At 42.3% G+C, this 14,261-nt stretch overlaps 1 protein-coding gene across 3 annotated transcripts in view; it reads right to left on the minus strand.

The window, feature by feature from the left end:
• Window positions 1–10,892: 10,892 nt before the first annotated feature.
• The window catches only part of pak1 (p21 protein (Cdc42/Rac)-activated kinase 1), a 42,860-nt gene continuing 39,491 nt past the window's right edge, over window positions 10,893–14,261 (minus strand). For all 3 annotated transcript variants that reach the window (XM_079354320.1, XM_079354321.1, XM_079354319.1), the window contains one exon: window positions 10,893–13,563. In XM_079354320.1, the coding sequence (XP_079210446.1) occupies window positions 13,477–13,563 (87 nt within the window). In that variant the 3' untranslated portion in view covers window positions 10,893–13,476. The remainder of the gene's footprint in view (window positions 13,564–14,261) is intronic.

A 14,261-nucleotide genomic window follows, 5' to 3' on the forward strand; every position in this document is an offset into this window, starting at 1 on the left:
CTGCAAAGAGAAGGAAAACTACAAGCACAGCTGATGTCCTTTAAAGTTTGAAACGCACTTTGAAAGCAAAGACGGGAGTTTTTAAAATGACTTGTTTTGTTAAATTGTTGGAGGTCCCTGACTTCAGGAGGGAAGGCGTTTTCCTCGCATGTATCCTGAGTGTTTCATGAACAGACAATAAATCTAATCTTCTATACTGTAAATTATTTATGAAATCTTTGACATGATGCATTAAAAATACAGCGAGTTGTCTAATATCCACCTCGTGTCGGAGCTTCCCAGCATAAAGCCAAACCTCTTTAACGACAGCCTGTGATGTAGAATTTGGCGACGCTTTCATTGGCACGCAAGTGAAAAACAAAACAAGACACAAAAAAAAACGTCTTTTCTGTTTTCACAGTCCAGTCAGAGTTTTCACCAACGAACAGCTTGTCCTCGACTGGCAAACAGCTCTCAGTGTGTGTGAACACAAAGCAGCCAGCACAGAGCTCACACACACTTTATGAAGAAACATGAGTCAGCAGTGATGAGAATGAGTCGGGGCAGATTAACGATAAGCCAAACCAACATATTGATTTACTCATTTAACCACTCGTTATGTGTGGTGATCATCAGAGGCTCGGTGAAAGGAAAGAAGCCACATCAGAGGAGGATTTAATTACTTCCTACCGCAGGACCGGGCCTCTCCGTCAGCCTGTGGGGGATATTCTGTCGCAGCAATAAAAACCAATTTAATTAATGCACATAAAATTAAAATAAGACTTAGAAATGAAAGCGATGCACGTGGGACTGAGACGCTTTTCATTTAGACCAAGTCCCAGTCTGTCGATAAAGAGCAGGGCATTTAATCACCGCTTACTTTTCTAACTTATCGATGCAAACTGTGGAGTTGAATCAACTTTTAACCTTTAGTAAACATGCGAGAGAGGCTGAGAGGACGATTTGATTTGTAAACATATTCGGAGGTAGGCCTATGTATGTCGTGCTTTTTTGCAGTAGGTGGAAGATTAAAAATGGAAGTGCTGCTCCAGCTTGGCTGCACACGTGAGAGAAGGCCAGCTGGAGCTTTCGTTTCCTCTTCCTCTGTACACCATGCAACGTGTGTCCCGAATAAATCAACAAGCAAGCCAGTGCTCAGCCCAGAAGCTAAACTGTTATTGATATTCTTTTCAAAGTATTCGGCTTAAACAACAACAACAAGGCTTTAGATAATCTCTTTGAGCTGAAACTAAAAAGTGCCACAGTGAAAATTAGAAACTTAGAGGTCGATTTAATTTAAACGACCAGCCAACGTGCCCATGAGCAAAGTTTGTCATTGAACACAGAAGCGTCGTCAGCCCTGACTGCTGACACAGACGTGACATGGAAAGTTGACATTCAGGTTTTAGCTCCAGCGGTGAGAGAGAAACACTGACGTCACGCTTTAACACTGACAGGCTTAAGTGTGGAAGCTGGAAGACCTGGGCGCCAAACGGGTTCCTTTCAAACAATCAAGTTAAACATTTGACGTTTTACAACATGAAAATGTGCTCATCTGCAGAAGAGTAGAAACTACATGTGGCACTCGGAGGGACCTGAAACTCAAACAATCTCCTGGGATTTATAAGACATTACATGTTGGTTTGGGTTACAGATTCCAGACGATCCATCAGGAATATTTAACCTGAACTTTGTTTTTTCACTGAAAGTCTGAACTCTGTGTGTTTACTCATTTGACTGTCTGCTCTGATTATTTGCATGTCGTTAACGTGCATAAATTATGAACAGTTGTCTATTACTTTGTATTTTCACACACAACCGTATCGACTGTAAAACATGTTCTCATCTTCACCACCACTGCGGCTGTTCAACTGGCCAATCACATCACAGTACAGTGAATATTTCCCCCAAGCACATAATTTATGAAACATCTAGCGTGCTCGCTCAGTGGTTTCTGGTCAGAGTCTCTCAGCATTTTAAGCCTTAATTGATAAACACAGTATAGTTTTCTGATCAGTGATCAGTGCTCTCATTTGCATTTTCACTTCATTGCTCTCCTTTGTGACGAGGAGCCGTTCAGCAAACGAGAAACAGCAAAAACTCAGGATAAGATGATGAAAATGCTCCAAGACAAAACGAACCGTCACGCACAGATACAGTTCTTCTCTGAGCATCTGCAAGAAAGTCAAGCCAGGACTTTCATTACGTCTCTGCTCTGCATGGTGATGATACAAAACAAGAGCACACCTTGTCAAACCAGGGTCACATCCATCCATCCAGCAGCTGTGAGTCTATAAACTGACCTTGGCTGCAGATAAACACAGAAATCTGATGTCCTGCAACGTGACTTGGCCTCCTGACAAAATCTCATTCACTGAGTGTGAGCAGACACTGAGTGAAGAGTGTTGATTTGTAATCGACCAATAGGATGAATATAACGCAGCCTGACAGAAATGTGAGTGAGTTTAATGCAGTTAAAGGAGTTTAACGAGCCGAGAGACGCCACTGCAGCTCCATGTCGTAGGAAGAAAAGCGCTCACTCAGTATGCGCTCAATGATGGGAATAAGTCATCAGAATAACGATATATATGGCGACATATTAGTTTAATTAAACCATAATAGTACTCGATTATGACATTGTGAACACACAATAATAAAACTCGTGAGATGTTAATGTTTCATGTAATATCCAAACACGGCGGCACTTCACTTGAATCGAGACTTAAAAACAAACAATTATTTTTTTTAAAGTCGTAGTTTCCCGCGACACTGTGTTATGTTTTACAATGAAAGACAGCTATACAAATAATACACATTTAGGTAGGCTGCAACAAGAAAATAATAAGAACAGACTGACTACGACTTCCTTTATTAACGCAACATTTCTCAGCTGTCTTCATCGAGGAAGGTTAAGGCTTCACAATTAAGACATTATTGTTGGTGAGCTAATTTTCTCATTTAAACAATAATTTATTCAGTCCATTCAACCCTGCTGGTGGTCTGTTTACTCTTCGCTGTTAAGTGTTCACGATACACAATGTAAGGATCATCACGTTAGAAATAAATGAACATGTTCTTACCTAAAGGTTGTCTGATTGCTGCTCGATGTACCTTCACTCGGTGTTTTTCCTCCTCTGGTTTCACTGTTAATTCTCAATTTGTGGTCACAGGCACGAGCTGTATGCTGCAGTAGTCTCGTGCAGCAGTGAGTGCAGCCCCCTCGAGCTCGAGCTCCGTGTGCTGCTGCTGCTGCTGCTGCTGCTGCTGCCCGCGCGAGGACACGGGGATGAGAACAGAACCAGCACGCGCTGCAGTCGAGCGAGGAGAGGAGGAGAAGTGCAGGCACGAGGCGTCCTGCGAGGGCTATACCAACCTGTTGCTTACGTCACATCGGTCCCCTCCCATTTCTAGATCTTTCAAACACAGGTTATAGTCCACAGCAGGAAATCCTTGAGTCTTATAACCACTTTACATATTTTATATTACTTTATGTTTTTATTCAGAAGCTGAAACTTGCTTTATTTTGTTTTGCTGTTTCCTTTGAGAATAAGTTATGACTTCAAATGATCTATGTAAGATCTATAGTGATAACTGCAGGCAGTCTTTGAAGGAAAAATAAACAACAGTTCAAGCTGAGGTGATAAAGCTGTTTGAATGTCAGTGATGAATGTGATTATACTTCACCGTGTTTTTCTAACATATATACGTGTTTAAAAGTCCATCCTCTCTATTTTTTTCCTTCTCCACTTTTCCAAAGATGTGTGCTCAAACAGGCTGTTTGAAAATGTTTTCCCTTCATGACATCACAAAGGGCTACAGCCTGTGTAACCTCCTCTTTCCCATCTCTCACTTCAGTATCAGCTCTGTAAAAGTTACCCTCGTGCACAAACAGCCTGTAATCACACCCATAACAACACAGTCGGGTGTAATAAAATGAAGAAACACACCATCAGGATTCACCTCTGACTCTTTATGTCTCTGTTTTCCATCAGTGGAGTTGCTGTGGTAGTAAATCCATTACAGCAGGAATAACAGGGGCAAATCCCTGCAGAACAAAAACAGAGCAGGAGACGTTTCCGAACACAGACAATTGTCAGGCTCCAGTTTTCATGAGATAACAAGAGCGATGCCTGATTTCTATTTCAATCACTTTCAACTTAACTTCTGTGTAACATTAAGCGTCGTCTGATGGGACGTGCACATCAGGAGCAACATGAATCCTTCACGTTTCCTGAACATGACCCAGACGGCTCCATGTAATCAGCTCAAAAGCTGAGCAGCAGCAGACTGGTTCAAGCAGGCAGCTCCCAGGTGTGAATGTGAGTAAGTGTATGAATGTGAAACACTGACAGGAATAAACTCTCGCTCTGATCAGTTTCCCCTGATAAATTAAAGGTTTAAAAGAGGAGCAGGCGGAGAGTTTATCGAGCGAGGAAAAGGAGAATAGAAAAGACTGGAATAATAAAACCTCTTTTATTTACAGGTCAGAAGTGTCACACACACACACACACACACACACACACAAACACATTGAGATGCACACACAGATTTTAACTCACACACACTCTCTCAGGTCTCCACTTACGCAACGCCTACGTACAGCGTTGCCATGGCGACTCAGTGCACCTTTAATCACAAGGCATTGAATCTGGTCAACAAGGCATCGGTCGCCACAGTAACAGGAGCATTACAGAGGCAACCTTACAAGGGAGTCGCCATCCACACACACACACACACACACACACACACGGGAAAAGCTTTATTAAAGTGCATGAGTGATGTTTGCCAGTAAAGGACATCTGAGCACAGATTGGTCTCAGAGATAAAAGACAAACATGAAGCATCCATCACCCTCTTTATCGCTGAAACATCCTCCTGTGGCCTCTGAAGAGACGTGTCGATGGATTGTGACTGTTTTATAATTTCACCCTGAGAAAGAGGAAAGAGAATAAGAGCAAACATGGCAGCATCTTTCCATCACATGTCGCCATGCCTTTTAGCCTGACCTGCAATGTCACAATATGTCTTAAAAAATATTTACAAAGAGTGTGTAAATAAAAAATTTAAAATCTAAGTCTGCTGCTGTTTAAGCATAACGTCTATTTATTAGGTTAGCTTAGCGTGGATCCAATCATACTTCACAGTAATTTAGTACCAGAAAAAACCCCCCAGAAAAATCATAAAAACATCAAACGTTGATGCTTTTATGCACCTGCAATATTATCTTCCTGCATCAAGGTGGCTGTAAAGGTTTCTATTCTTGTATGAGGCAGGAACTGGATTTATTCTGTGACGTAAATACACCATAAAGACTCTGATTCACTAAGTACACGCTGAGTGTCCAGCTCTGCAGAGGACTCTTGATGCCTCTGCTGCAGATTCTTTTCCGTGCATTAAGGATTCAAACACTGGTTGTGTGACTCTGTTGGAAAGCAGCTGAGTGCATGCTCCTCATATGAAATAGATAATGGCTGTAATGTGGGCTGTGTGTGTTTACAAGAGTCCTGCCAGTCGCACCTTATCGTCCCTGTGGCCTCTTCGATAAGTCAAAGTCCCGTCACCTGCTGATCCAGTGGATCCGCTCTGTCTCCTGGGTTTCAAACAATTTCTCACAATACGATCTGAATCTCCACAAATCCAACATCTATGATCCTGAGAGTCTGCAGCGCCTCAGGCTCAGTTCCTGCTCCTTCGTAAGACCGGATTTGTTCTCTTGTGCATTTGTAAACAACATGAATCAGTTATGCGCTGCACATAGATTCATGAATTGAATAATTGTTTCTCCTGCAGCAGGTGAAGTGATTTACTGGTGTTTCATTCTGCACTGAATTGGTGGCGCGACCTATTTACATCCTCAGATCCGCTGCAGTAACATCACTGAAAACAGTCAAGGTCAATGATTAATATGAATGCAAATTAACATGAGGGTGCATTTGTCTCATTTCTATATAATCCAAACTTTGTGTAATCTCTCATTGAGTAAGAAAACTTAGATAGAAGAAGATTTACTTTATTGATCCCCGGAGGGAAATCAGGTTTTTACACTCTGTGAATCATGCAACACACACACACACACATAGGCTGATATATACAGTGCACATGCACACACAGTTGATGCACTAATACATTGATGCCGTCCCCAATCAGAATCACAAAATTCAGTTTAGCAAAAGGGCTTTTTAAAATGCACATAAGGATGTGAAACTGTCTGCTGGCTTGATTGTGGAAACAGGAAAGTTGCGCTCTCTTCCTCCTACAGCATGAACCACATTCACCTGATGCTTCAGTTCATAGTGGGGTTTCTCTGAGTCATCGTTTGGTGTCCTAAATGTCCAGCTAAACTGAGTGATACTTCTCTGTCGCTGTCAGCCTCTTCAGACGAGATGCATTCATCTGCTTCTCTTTCCTCCACAGACTTATAAACATAATTAAATCTTTTATTATCCTCGTGTGTATAATACCCTGCACACTCCCCCCCCCCCTCTCTGTCACTGTTAAACCCCTCTCTCTCTCTTCTCAGCTCCCTCTCCTGCAGTCATGCAGCGTGATCGAACAGCCCATTAGATCCCTGCTGTCCGCACGAGGAGCATTAACCAGAGACATAAACACGTGGAAACTCTGGGCTCTGCTGCTCAACACATTTCTTCTTCACTGAGGGCGAAAGTCACCGAGCTCACATTTAAAACACTGCGGTGGATTTTATTGTTTGAGGGTAATTGAGGAATCCTAAACCTCAAATTGAAGTGTTTTCCCCTCAAACTGTATGAAAAAATATGGAGTTGAGGTCTGCTGCTTTTTGTTGTGGACACATCCGGAGACGCAGAAGAAGAACAGAGCGACTTAAATGAGCTTGTCCTCTTATCCAGAAGGAACGATGCACACTCTGACTGCGGCAATTAAAAAGGAAAGTCCATCTTAATTGAGAGAAAACCTGATGTCAGCATCAAAAGAGAGGACGCTGACTTACCAGTACTTTAGAAAAGACAGGCTGAGTATAAAGACAAACCTGCACAAAGACAATCAGAAAGATATAAATACACTGGAAGATAATTATCCAGGTGTCGTATATCCTGTGTTAAAACCATCCGAAATATGGACAAAACCAGGCACATATTTAAAAGTGCACATCAGTATGAGTTTGCAACACAATCTGGATCATGTTTCTGTGTATAAGGCTTTGGCACATTGACAAGTTGAAGATTTACAACGAAGCCCAGGAGAGCGAATAATGAAGGAATCAATGAGAAACGAGCTGAAGGTCTGAAAGTGACAAAGAAAAGATGTTTGTCTTTATTCTGTGTCTCTGAATGACTGGTCAAAGATGTGAATTATATCCTGAAAAAGGAGGAGTGAAAGTGAAGTCAGACGTGTCCATTAACAAACGATATGCTGAGTGAAAATATGAAGAAAAGACTGAAGCTGAAAAGTGAATTTGCTGAGATTATTTCCCTCCTCTTAATGAAAACAGAATCACCTTCGAGAATCTCATTTAATGATTAACATGTGAACATATTAAAATATAACACAGTGTACACCATAACGTGTGTGTGTGTGTGTGTGTGTGTGTGTGTGTGTGTGTATCAGGAGTCCTCTGCAGTGCTCTTCCTCTGCAGTGGAGGCTGTTATGTAACGTGAGCAATAAAAAAGGAGAGGGGGAGGGGAGAACACTTTACTGCAACACCAAGAGGCATCAATCAAAAGCACCCAACTATACACACACACACACACACACACACACACACACACACACACACACACACACACACACACACACACACACACACACACACACACACACACACACACACACACACACACACACACACACACACACACACACACACACACACACACACACACACAGCACACACATAAACACGACTCTCTGATTAACATATTTAACAAACTGTCAGTACATCTCTGAGCATCTCTCTCTCCAGCAGGTACACCAGCTGTGTGTGTGTGTGTGTGTGTGTGTGTGTGTGTGTGTGTGTGTGTGTGTGTGTGTGTGTTGACAAACATGAGAACATGCTTATCAATCAACACCTACTGTTGTAGCTTTGCTCTCTCTCTCTCTCTCTCTCTCTCTCTGACATGAGGAAAACTCTATAACAGTTTTAATGTTTGCAGTCTTCAGTAAGTTAGAGTTTAAACATTAAAGGTCACATGATCTCCTCCTCTTCAGGTTCAGAGCTCCTCTTCATCATGTGTGTGAAGTGTGTTGTTGTAAATCCACTCTGATCCTGTATTTGATCATGTCTATAAACCCCTCTATTTCAGCCCTGCTCAGAACAGGCTGTTTCTGTGTCTGTAGCTTTAAATATGTAAATGAGCTGTGTCTGGCCACGCCCCCTCTCTGGAAGGGCTCGGGTGTACTCGCTGCTTTCTGGCTCCATGTCCTATTGTTTACGGTGAGAAGGCAGACTCAGAGGGCAGAACAAACACCTAGCTGTGGGAGTGTCACCCACCTGGGGGAGGGGCTACTGCCCTTTGTGATGTCATGAAGGGAACATCTCCAAACGGCCTGTTTGAGTGGGATTGTAGACAGACTAGAAACACATGTTAGAATTAGATATGTGAGCGTTAAAGGTGGACGTACTTCAGTCTAAATATTTTTCACCAGACAAACTAACTATTCGACTGACTGACTTACGTTTAGTTTAGGAGGATGAAATGTCTGGTGATTATATGACCTGATGATGGTACTACAAAAGGTCAAAGTTTGAATTTGTGTCTTTTTGCACTTCTCTCTCTTTTGTTGTGTTTTCATGTCACTTTCACCCTCTGTGGGTGTTTGTCCTTGTCATTGATGCGTCACAGTCTCTCACTCCTCTGTCTGCCACCTCAGCAGTCACCTGCCTCACTAACTCTTTACACTGCAGCAGCAGAGGTAGAAACATCAGTGTTTGAGAGAGAGAGCACATATTTAATGCACAAGAGAGAGAGAGACAGCCGAAGACAGAGTGTGAAGAATCAGACGGGAAAGGTTGAAGGTTTCTATCGTGAAATGAAGAAGGACAGAAGCAGAAGAAAAAGAGAAGCAAAGCAGAAATCCTGCGTCACTGATTTCAGTCCCTTCAGGACAATTAGAGCCCTTTAATGAGCGTCTCCATGGCAACAGGAGACGGAGCAGTATTTCCTTATTATAACAATGATTGCAGTCTGGGAAAAAAAAAGCACAACTTGAACACAGTTCAGTTAAACGAGGGTGTGGGAAGGACAGGACATGGTCATGCTATGTTCAGATCTGTGTCTCCGATGTGACCCGAACAGAAGTTAAAACTTTCATAAAACACTCCGGTCTTCTTCTGCTGTGATGTAATGTGCATTAACAGGAACACTGCAGAAAGCTCAACCAAACTACCAAGTCCTCTTTGAACAATCAGCAGTCTGGAGGTTCAATCACAAGTTTGAAAACGAGAGGAAGAGGCCGTACATCGCATCACACTGTGTGTGTGTGTGTGTGTGTGTGTGTGTGTGTGTGTGTGTGAGTGTGTGTGTGTAAGATTTAAGGAGGATTACCGGACAGACTGTCCACTTCACTGTCCTGTAAGAGACATTAGGAGGAGGATGAAAGAGTAATTTTTTTCAGTATCCAATCCTCCTTAAATCCTGCAAACAAACAAAGACCAACATGCACACACACACACACACACACACACACACACACACACACACACACACACACACACACACACACACACACACACACACACACACACACACACACACACACACACACACACACACACACACACACACACACACACACACACACACACACACACACACACACACACACACACACACACACACACACACACACACACACACACACACACACACACACACACACACACACACTGCTCGGCCTCATTCAAGCGCTTGTTTTGTTAAACCAATATGATAAAATGTGCGACCTAATTCTCTCTACCTCAGAGAGACTGACCACTTCACTGTCCTGTTCAAAGCTTTAGGAGACGAAGGGGCCGTGGAGTATAAGATGGTCCTACCTGATCAGGAGACATGTGATACAGAGAGTGAAAGAATGGGAGGAAATAAACATTTAAACAGATCTACAAATCTTTTTTTTGTCTCAAAAGTCCTCAGCTCTGCTCCTGACGTCTGACTCACACAGTTCAGACTTTCCTCCATCACAAAACTCACTCTCTATAAGCCTGAGGATGAAAGGGGAGCCGAAGCAGCCGATTGGTAATTATCACTTTTAATTTGAAAGAGACAGAAAAAAAAAAAACTTGGTTGGATTTAATTTCACAGCCAGTCGGACGGTGAGAGAGCCTGCAGTCAGACGGATTAAAGCCGCCCCAGACTCAGGCAAAGAATGGTCGATTACATAATTAAGTTACAGAAAGGCTTCAGAGTTTTCAGGAGGAGAAATCAAAGTTCTCAGTGTAATTGTTTAAAAGTGAACATTGTCATTCTGTTTAAAAAGCAGAAGCTGCGTTACCTCAGCCTCAACAACCACACCGGAGGATCCGCTGAGACACGAAATAAATCATGAAGGGTCAAAACACGCACATAGTCACGTGATAATACATCCCTCGTTTTGCAGAGGTAAAGACTTAAGAGGAGACATCTGTAGCATCCTGAGACTAAGAATCTTAAAGGGGACATATTTTTGAAAAATCCACACTGCAGTGTTTTTGGAACATGTATTTGTTGGAGCGTCTACAGACCGACAAAATGTGACGTTTGTGTTTGTGATGTCACAGTGGGACTCTGGTCGTTTATCAAAGATTATGAAGAATTATTGTAACAAGTGTGAAAGTTAGTTTTTGATTTCCATTTAATTTTTTTTGTCAGAATTTTTGCATTTAAGGTGACGAACACCTCTTTAATCCATGTTTGTAAAAAAATAAAAAATAAAATCAATAAAAACAACAGACCAGGTTTCCAGTTTTTGTACAGTTTTATTCTTTTCATTTTCCAGAGATGTTTCAAAAAAAATCAAAATGACTTATAAACAGATAAATTATGGCTCTGATACACCGGGGAGTGAAGACTACATCGACCACCTCACGACCAAGTCTGAACCCGCCCCTCAAGCTGTTTTGACCAAAAAAATAATAATTGTGAAATAATTTCAATTTCCTTAAACAGACGAAGCAAAAAAAAAAGTCAGGAAGTGATGGTCATCAGGAATATTAGTTTAACTTATTGTTCAGATATTTTTCATATTTTGATGATCAAGAGTTAAACATCATTAAATCTGGGTCATATAGTTCAAAAGGAAGACCAGGGAAAAGTCTTTTTGGTTCAGCTCTGTGTGTGTGTGTGTGTGTGGGGGGGGGGGGGTTCAGACCAGGACACACAACACAGTGTCAACAGTTTCAGGCAGTTTAAAGCGAGCTTTAGTGTCTTGCTCAAGGTCACTTCAGCAGTCGGGGACTTGTGACCTCTTGTTTCAGTGCTGCGTCAGTGACGTGGTAGGAATCATTGTTTGTTTGAGAAAATCAGCCAGACATTGAAAAGTGAATCTCTTTGTGGACCAGCCTCCCTGAAGGGTCTCTAACTTTAATATTTTACTTAATTTTCACTTCAAACTGCGGGCTCAAGTTTTGTTCGGTGGCACATCGTAAACATCCAGCCGATCATGAAATGACGTCATTCATCTTTCATGTCGTAGCAGAAGTGATGAACTGTTGGCAGCGTGTCGTTTCCATCGGAGCGGCTCTGAAGTAGTCTCCACCGTTTAAACAGTTTAAGGCCAGAGGTACTTTAACGAAAACAATCAAAACCAAGAAGCAGAAATTAAAGTCAAAGTTCTGAACAGATGTTTTGGAAACGTTTTGGAAGATATTTACATCGAAGTTACGATTTTTTTTTTTTTTTAAGTCGAGTGACGAACAACCGTGGCTGTTGATCCAAAGCTTTGGCTCTTGCAGAATAGGAACATGTGACTTTGACTGTTACAGGATGTTTTTTCTTTTTATCACAGCAAGAAATAACAGAATCCAAAACAAATACTCAAACCTCGGTATCCAAATAAAAAAAATAAAAAAAACAGGTGATAATCTATTTTCTGACATTGATCAATTATTTAGAAAAAACAGCGATTCTGTAAACAAGAACAGATTGTTTTTGTCTTTTTTTTGTTTTGTTGTTGTTGATGCAGTGTTTCTTTTTGCAAGTAAAATATACACCTTATATGTTCTCCAGGGGGGAAAAACAGGAAATAAACACTGTACCTTCGTAGCATTTATTTGTCTTATTCCTCTAAAAATAGGATTAAGAAACGATCTCGTCTATTCGTACACAAGCATCCTTCATGTATCCTCTTTTTTAAGTTTCAACATCATCCCAGCACACTTCTTCTTCTTTCTTTCCTCCATCTTAAATCGTACCGTATAAAAAAGTGTTGTTCACATGCACATTCTCCCCCTCACAGTCTCGGCGTCGAGCCCACAAACGCTGACGTCCCAGAGCCGCAGATGGAGCGAGTTTAGCGGGGTGGATTATTTTGAATCAGAGCGAGATAAAAAAACGGAGATGCAACTGTTTAAATACAAGTTTGGAAGGTTTTTACTTTCACTCCGAGTCATTTCTTTACCTACAAATTAAAACTGTTCAGGAGCAAATAGGATGTGTTCTGAACTCATTCGATCCATGGCTCTGGGCTCGACTGTCTGTCCTTATTTTAATTAATATTATTAATCTATAACACGCAGCTCAAACCGCAGACACAACAGAGTACCAAACCTGCTCCGCCTCAAACACTACAGAAGGTTACGCTACAATCAACTTAATCAATATCCAGACATCCTCTGTGTGACGAACACACACACACACACACACACACACACACACACACACACACACAAACACACACACACACACACACTCAGATAAACTGATAAAAAAGTTGGATAAAAATGAAATAACAAATGCACTTTGAGATTGAAGACGACATAGTAGTCAGATTGAAACCCATGGATGAATGATAGTTAAAACACACACACACACACACACACACACACACACACACACACACACACACACACACGCTCAGTCTACAGCAGAGGATGCTGGTCGGCTGTTGTAGAAAAAGACAAACAAACTCATTCTCCGGGTTCGGCTCTGAGGAGGAACTTTCTGTCTCTCCTAGTCGATTTGTTCGTACTGGCCGTGGCGTCTATGCGTCAGCGAGGACATCACCTGATCACAGATCGACTGATGATGTCATTCAGTAAGCCCCGCCCCCGCCCCAGCTTCCTGTCCGAGTCCAGCGGAGTGACGATAAAAGATGTTACAGGAAGGCAGAGCTCAGGGTCGCCGGAGAGAGGAGAGAAAGTTACAAACAAAAGAAGAAGAAGGAAGAGACAGTCGGGTTGTGAAAGGTTGTTTTTTTTTAACCCAGCCAGCAGCCATCCCGCCCTCCCATCTACTGAGAAAAAAAAAGAACAGAGAGAGGCTGGAGGGATCGAAGAGAGAGAGAGACAGAGAGACTGACAGACGAAATAATGAGTGCAAATCGAGCTAACGGTTGTTCTTGGCAGCCTCCTTGGCGGCCACAATGAGAGGGGTCAGACTGGAGAGAGGCTTCGCCATCTTCAGGAACTGATGCTGAGGGAGTGAAGAGAGGATGAGAGGGGGAGAGGAGGAAGAGGAGGAAGAGGAGGGAGGGAAGGGGGAGGAGAAGAGACAGAAATATGTCAGAAAACAGAGACACTGATATCTATTCAAACCAGACAAATATCAGCAGAGCAGACTTCTTCTCTTCAGGTTCAGTTCTGGGTTCTGCAGCACAACACAGACGCAACTCTTTTCTATCTATTTACATTAAGGCCACTGACGCACACACACACACACACACACACACACACACACACACACACACACACATTTCAGACCTTACTGAAGAGTAATGCACCAATGATTCTGTAGCGACACAGAAACACTCACCGAGGAGACATTCACATCTCTAACAGGCCTCCTTCTGAAACATTAAATATTCCCTCAGAGCTCTGAGCTCATCGTACAGTGACCCAACTAAACCCCCCCCCCCCCCCCCCCCCCAATATGTCTGCCTGTGAGCAGCAAGCTGAAACTAGTTTATTTCACCAACAGAAACACAAAACCACCCGAGTCATGCTGAGAGGAACGACACTTCTCAGGGTCGTGTTTCATCTCTGTTGGTCTGAAACTATCAGAAGGATTTCAGTTTTAATGCATTTACAGTTTGTTATGTAAAGTCACTGTGCAGCTCTTTGGTCAGCTGAGAGCACCATATGTGCACACACACACACACACACACACACACA

The sequence above is a fragment of the Symphodus melops genome (genome assembly GCF_947650265.1).
Source record: "Symphodus melops genome assembly, chromosome: 10".
In the NCBI taxonomy this organism is placed as follows: Eukaryota; Metazoa; Chordata; class Actinopteri; order Labriformes; family Labridae; genus Symphodus; species Symphodus melops.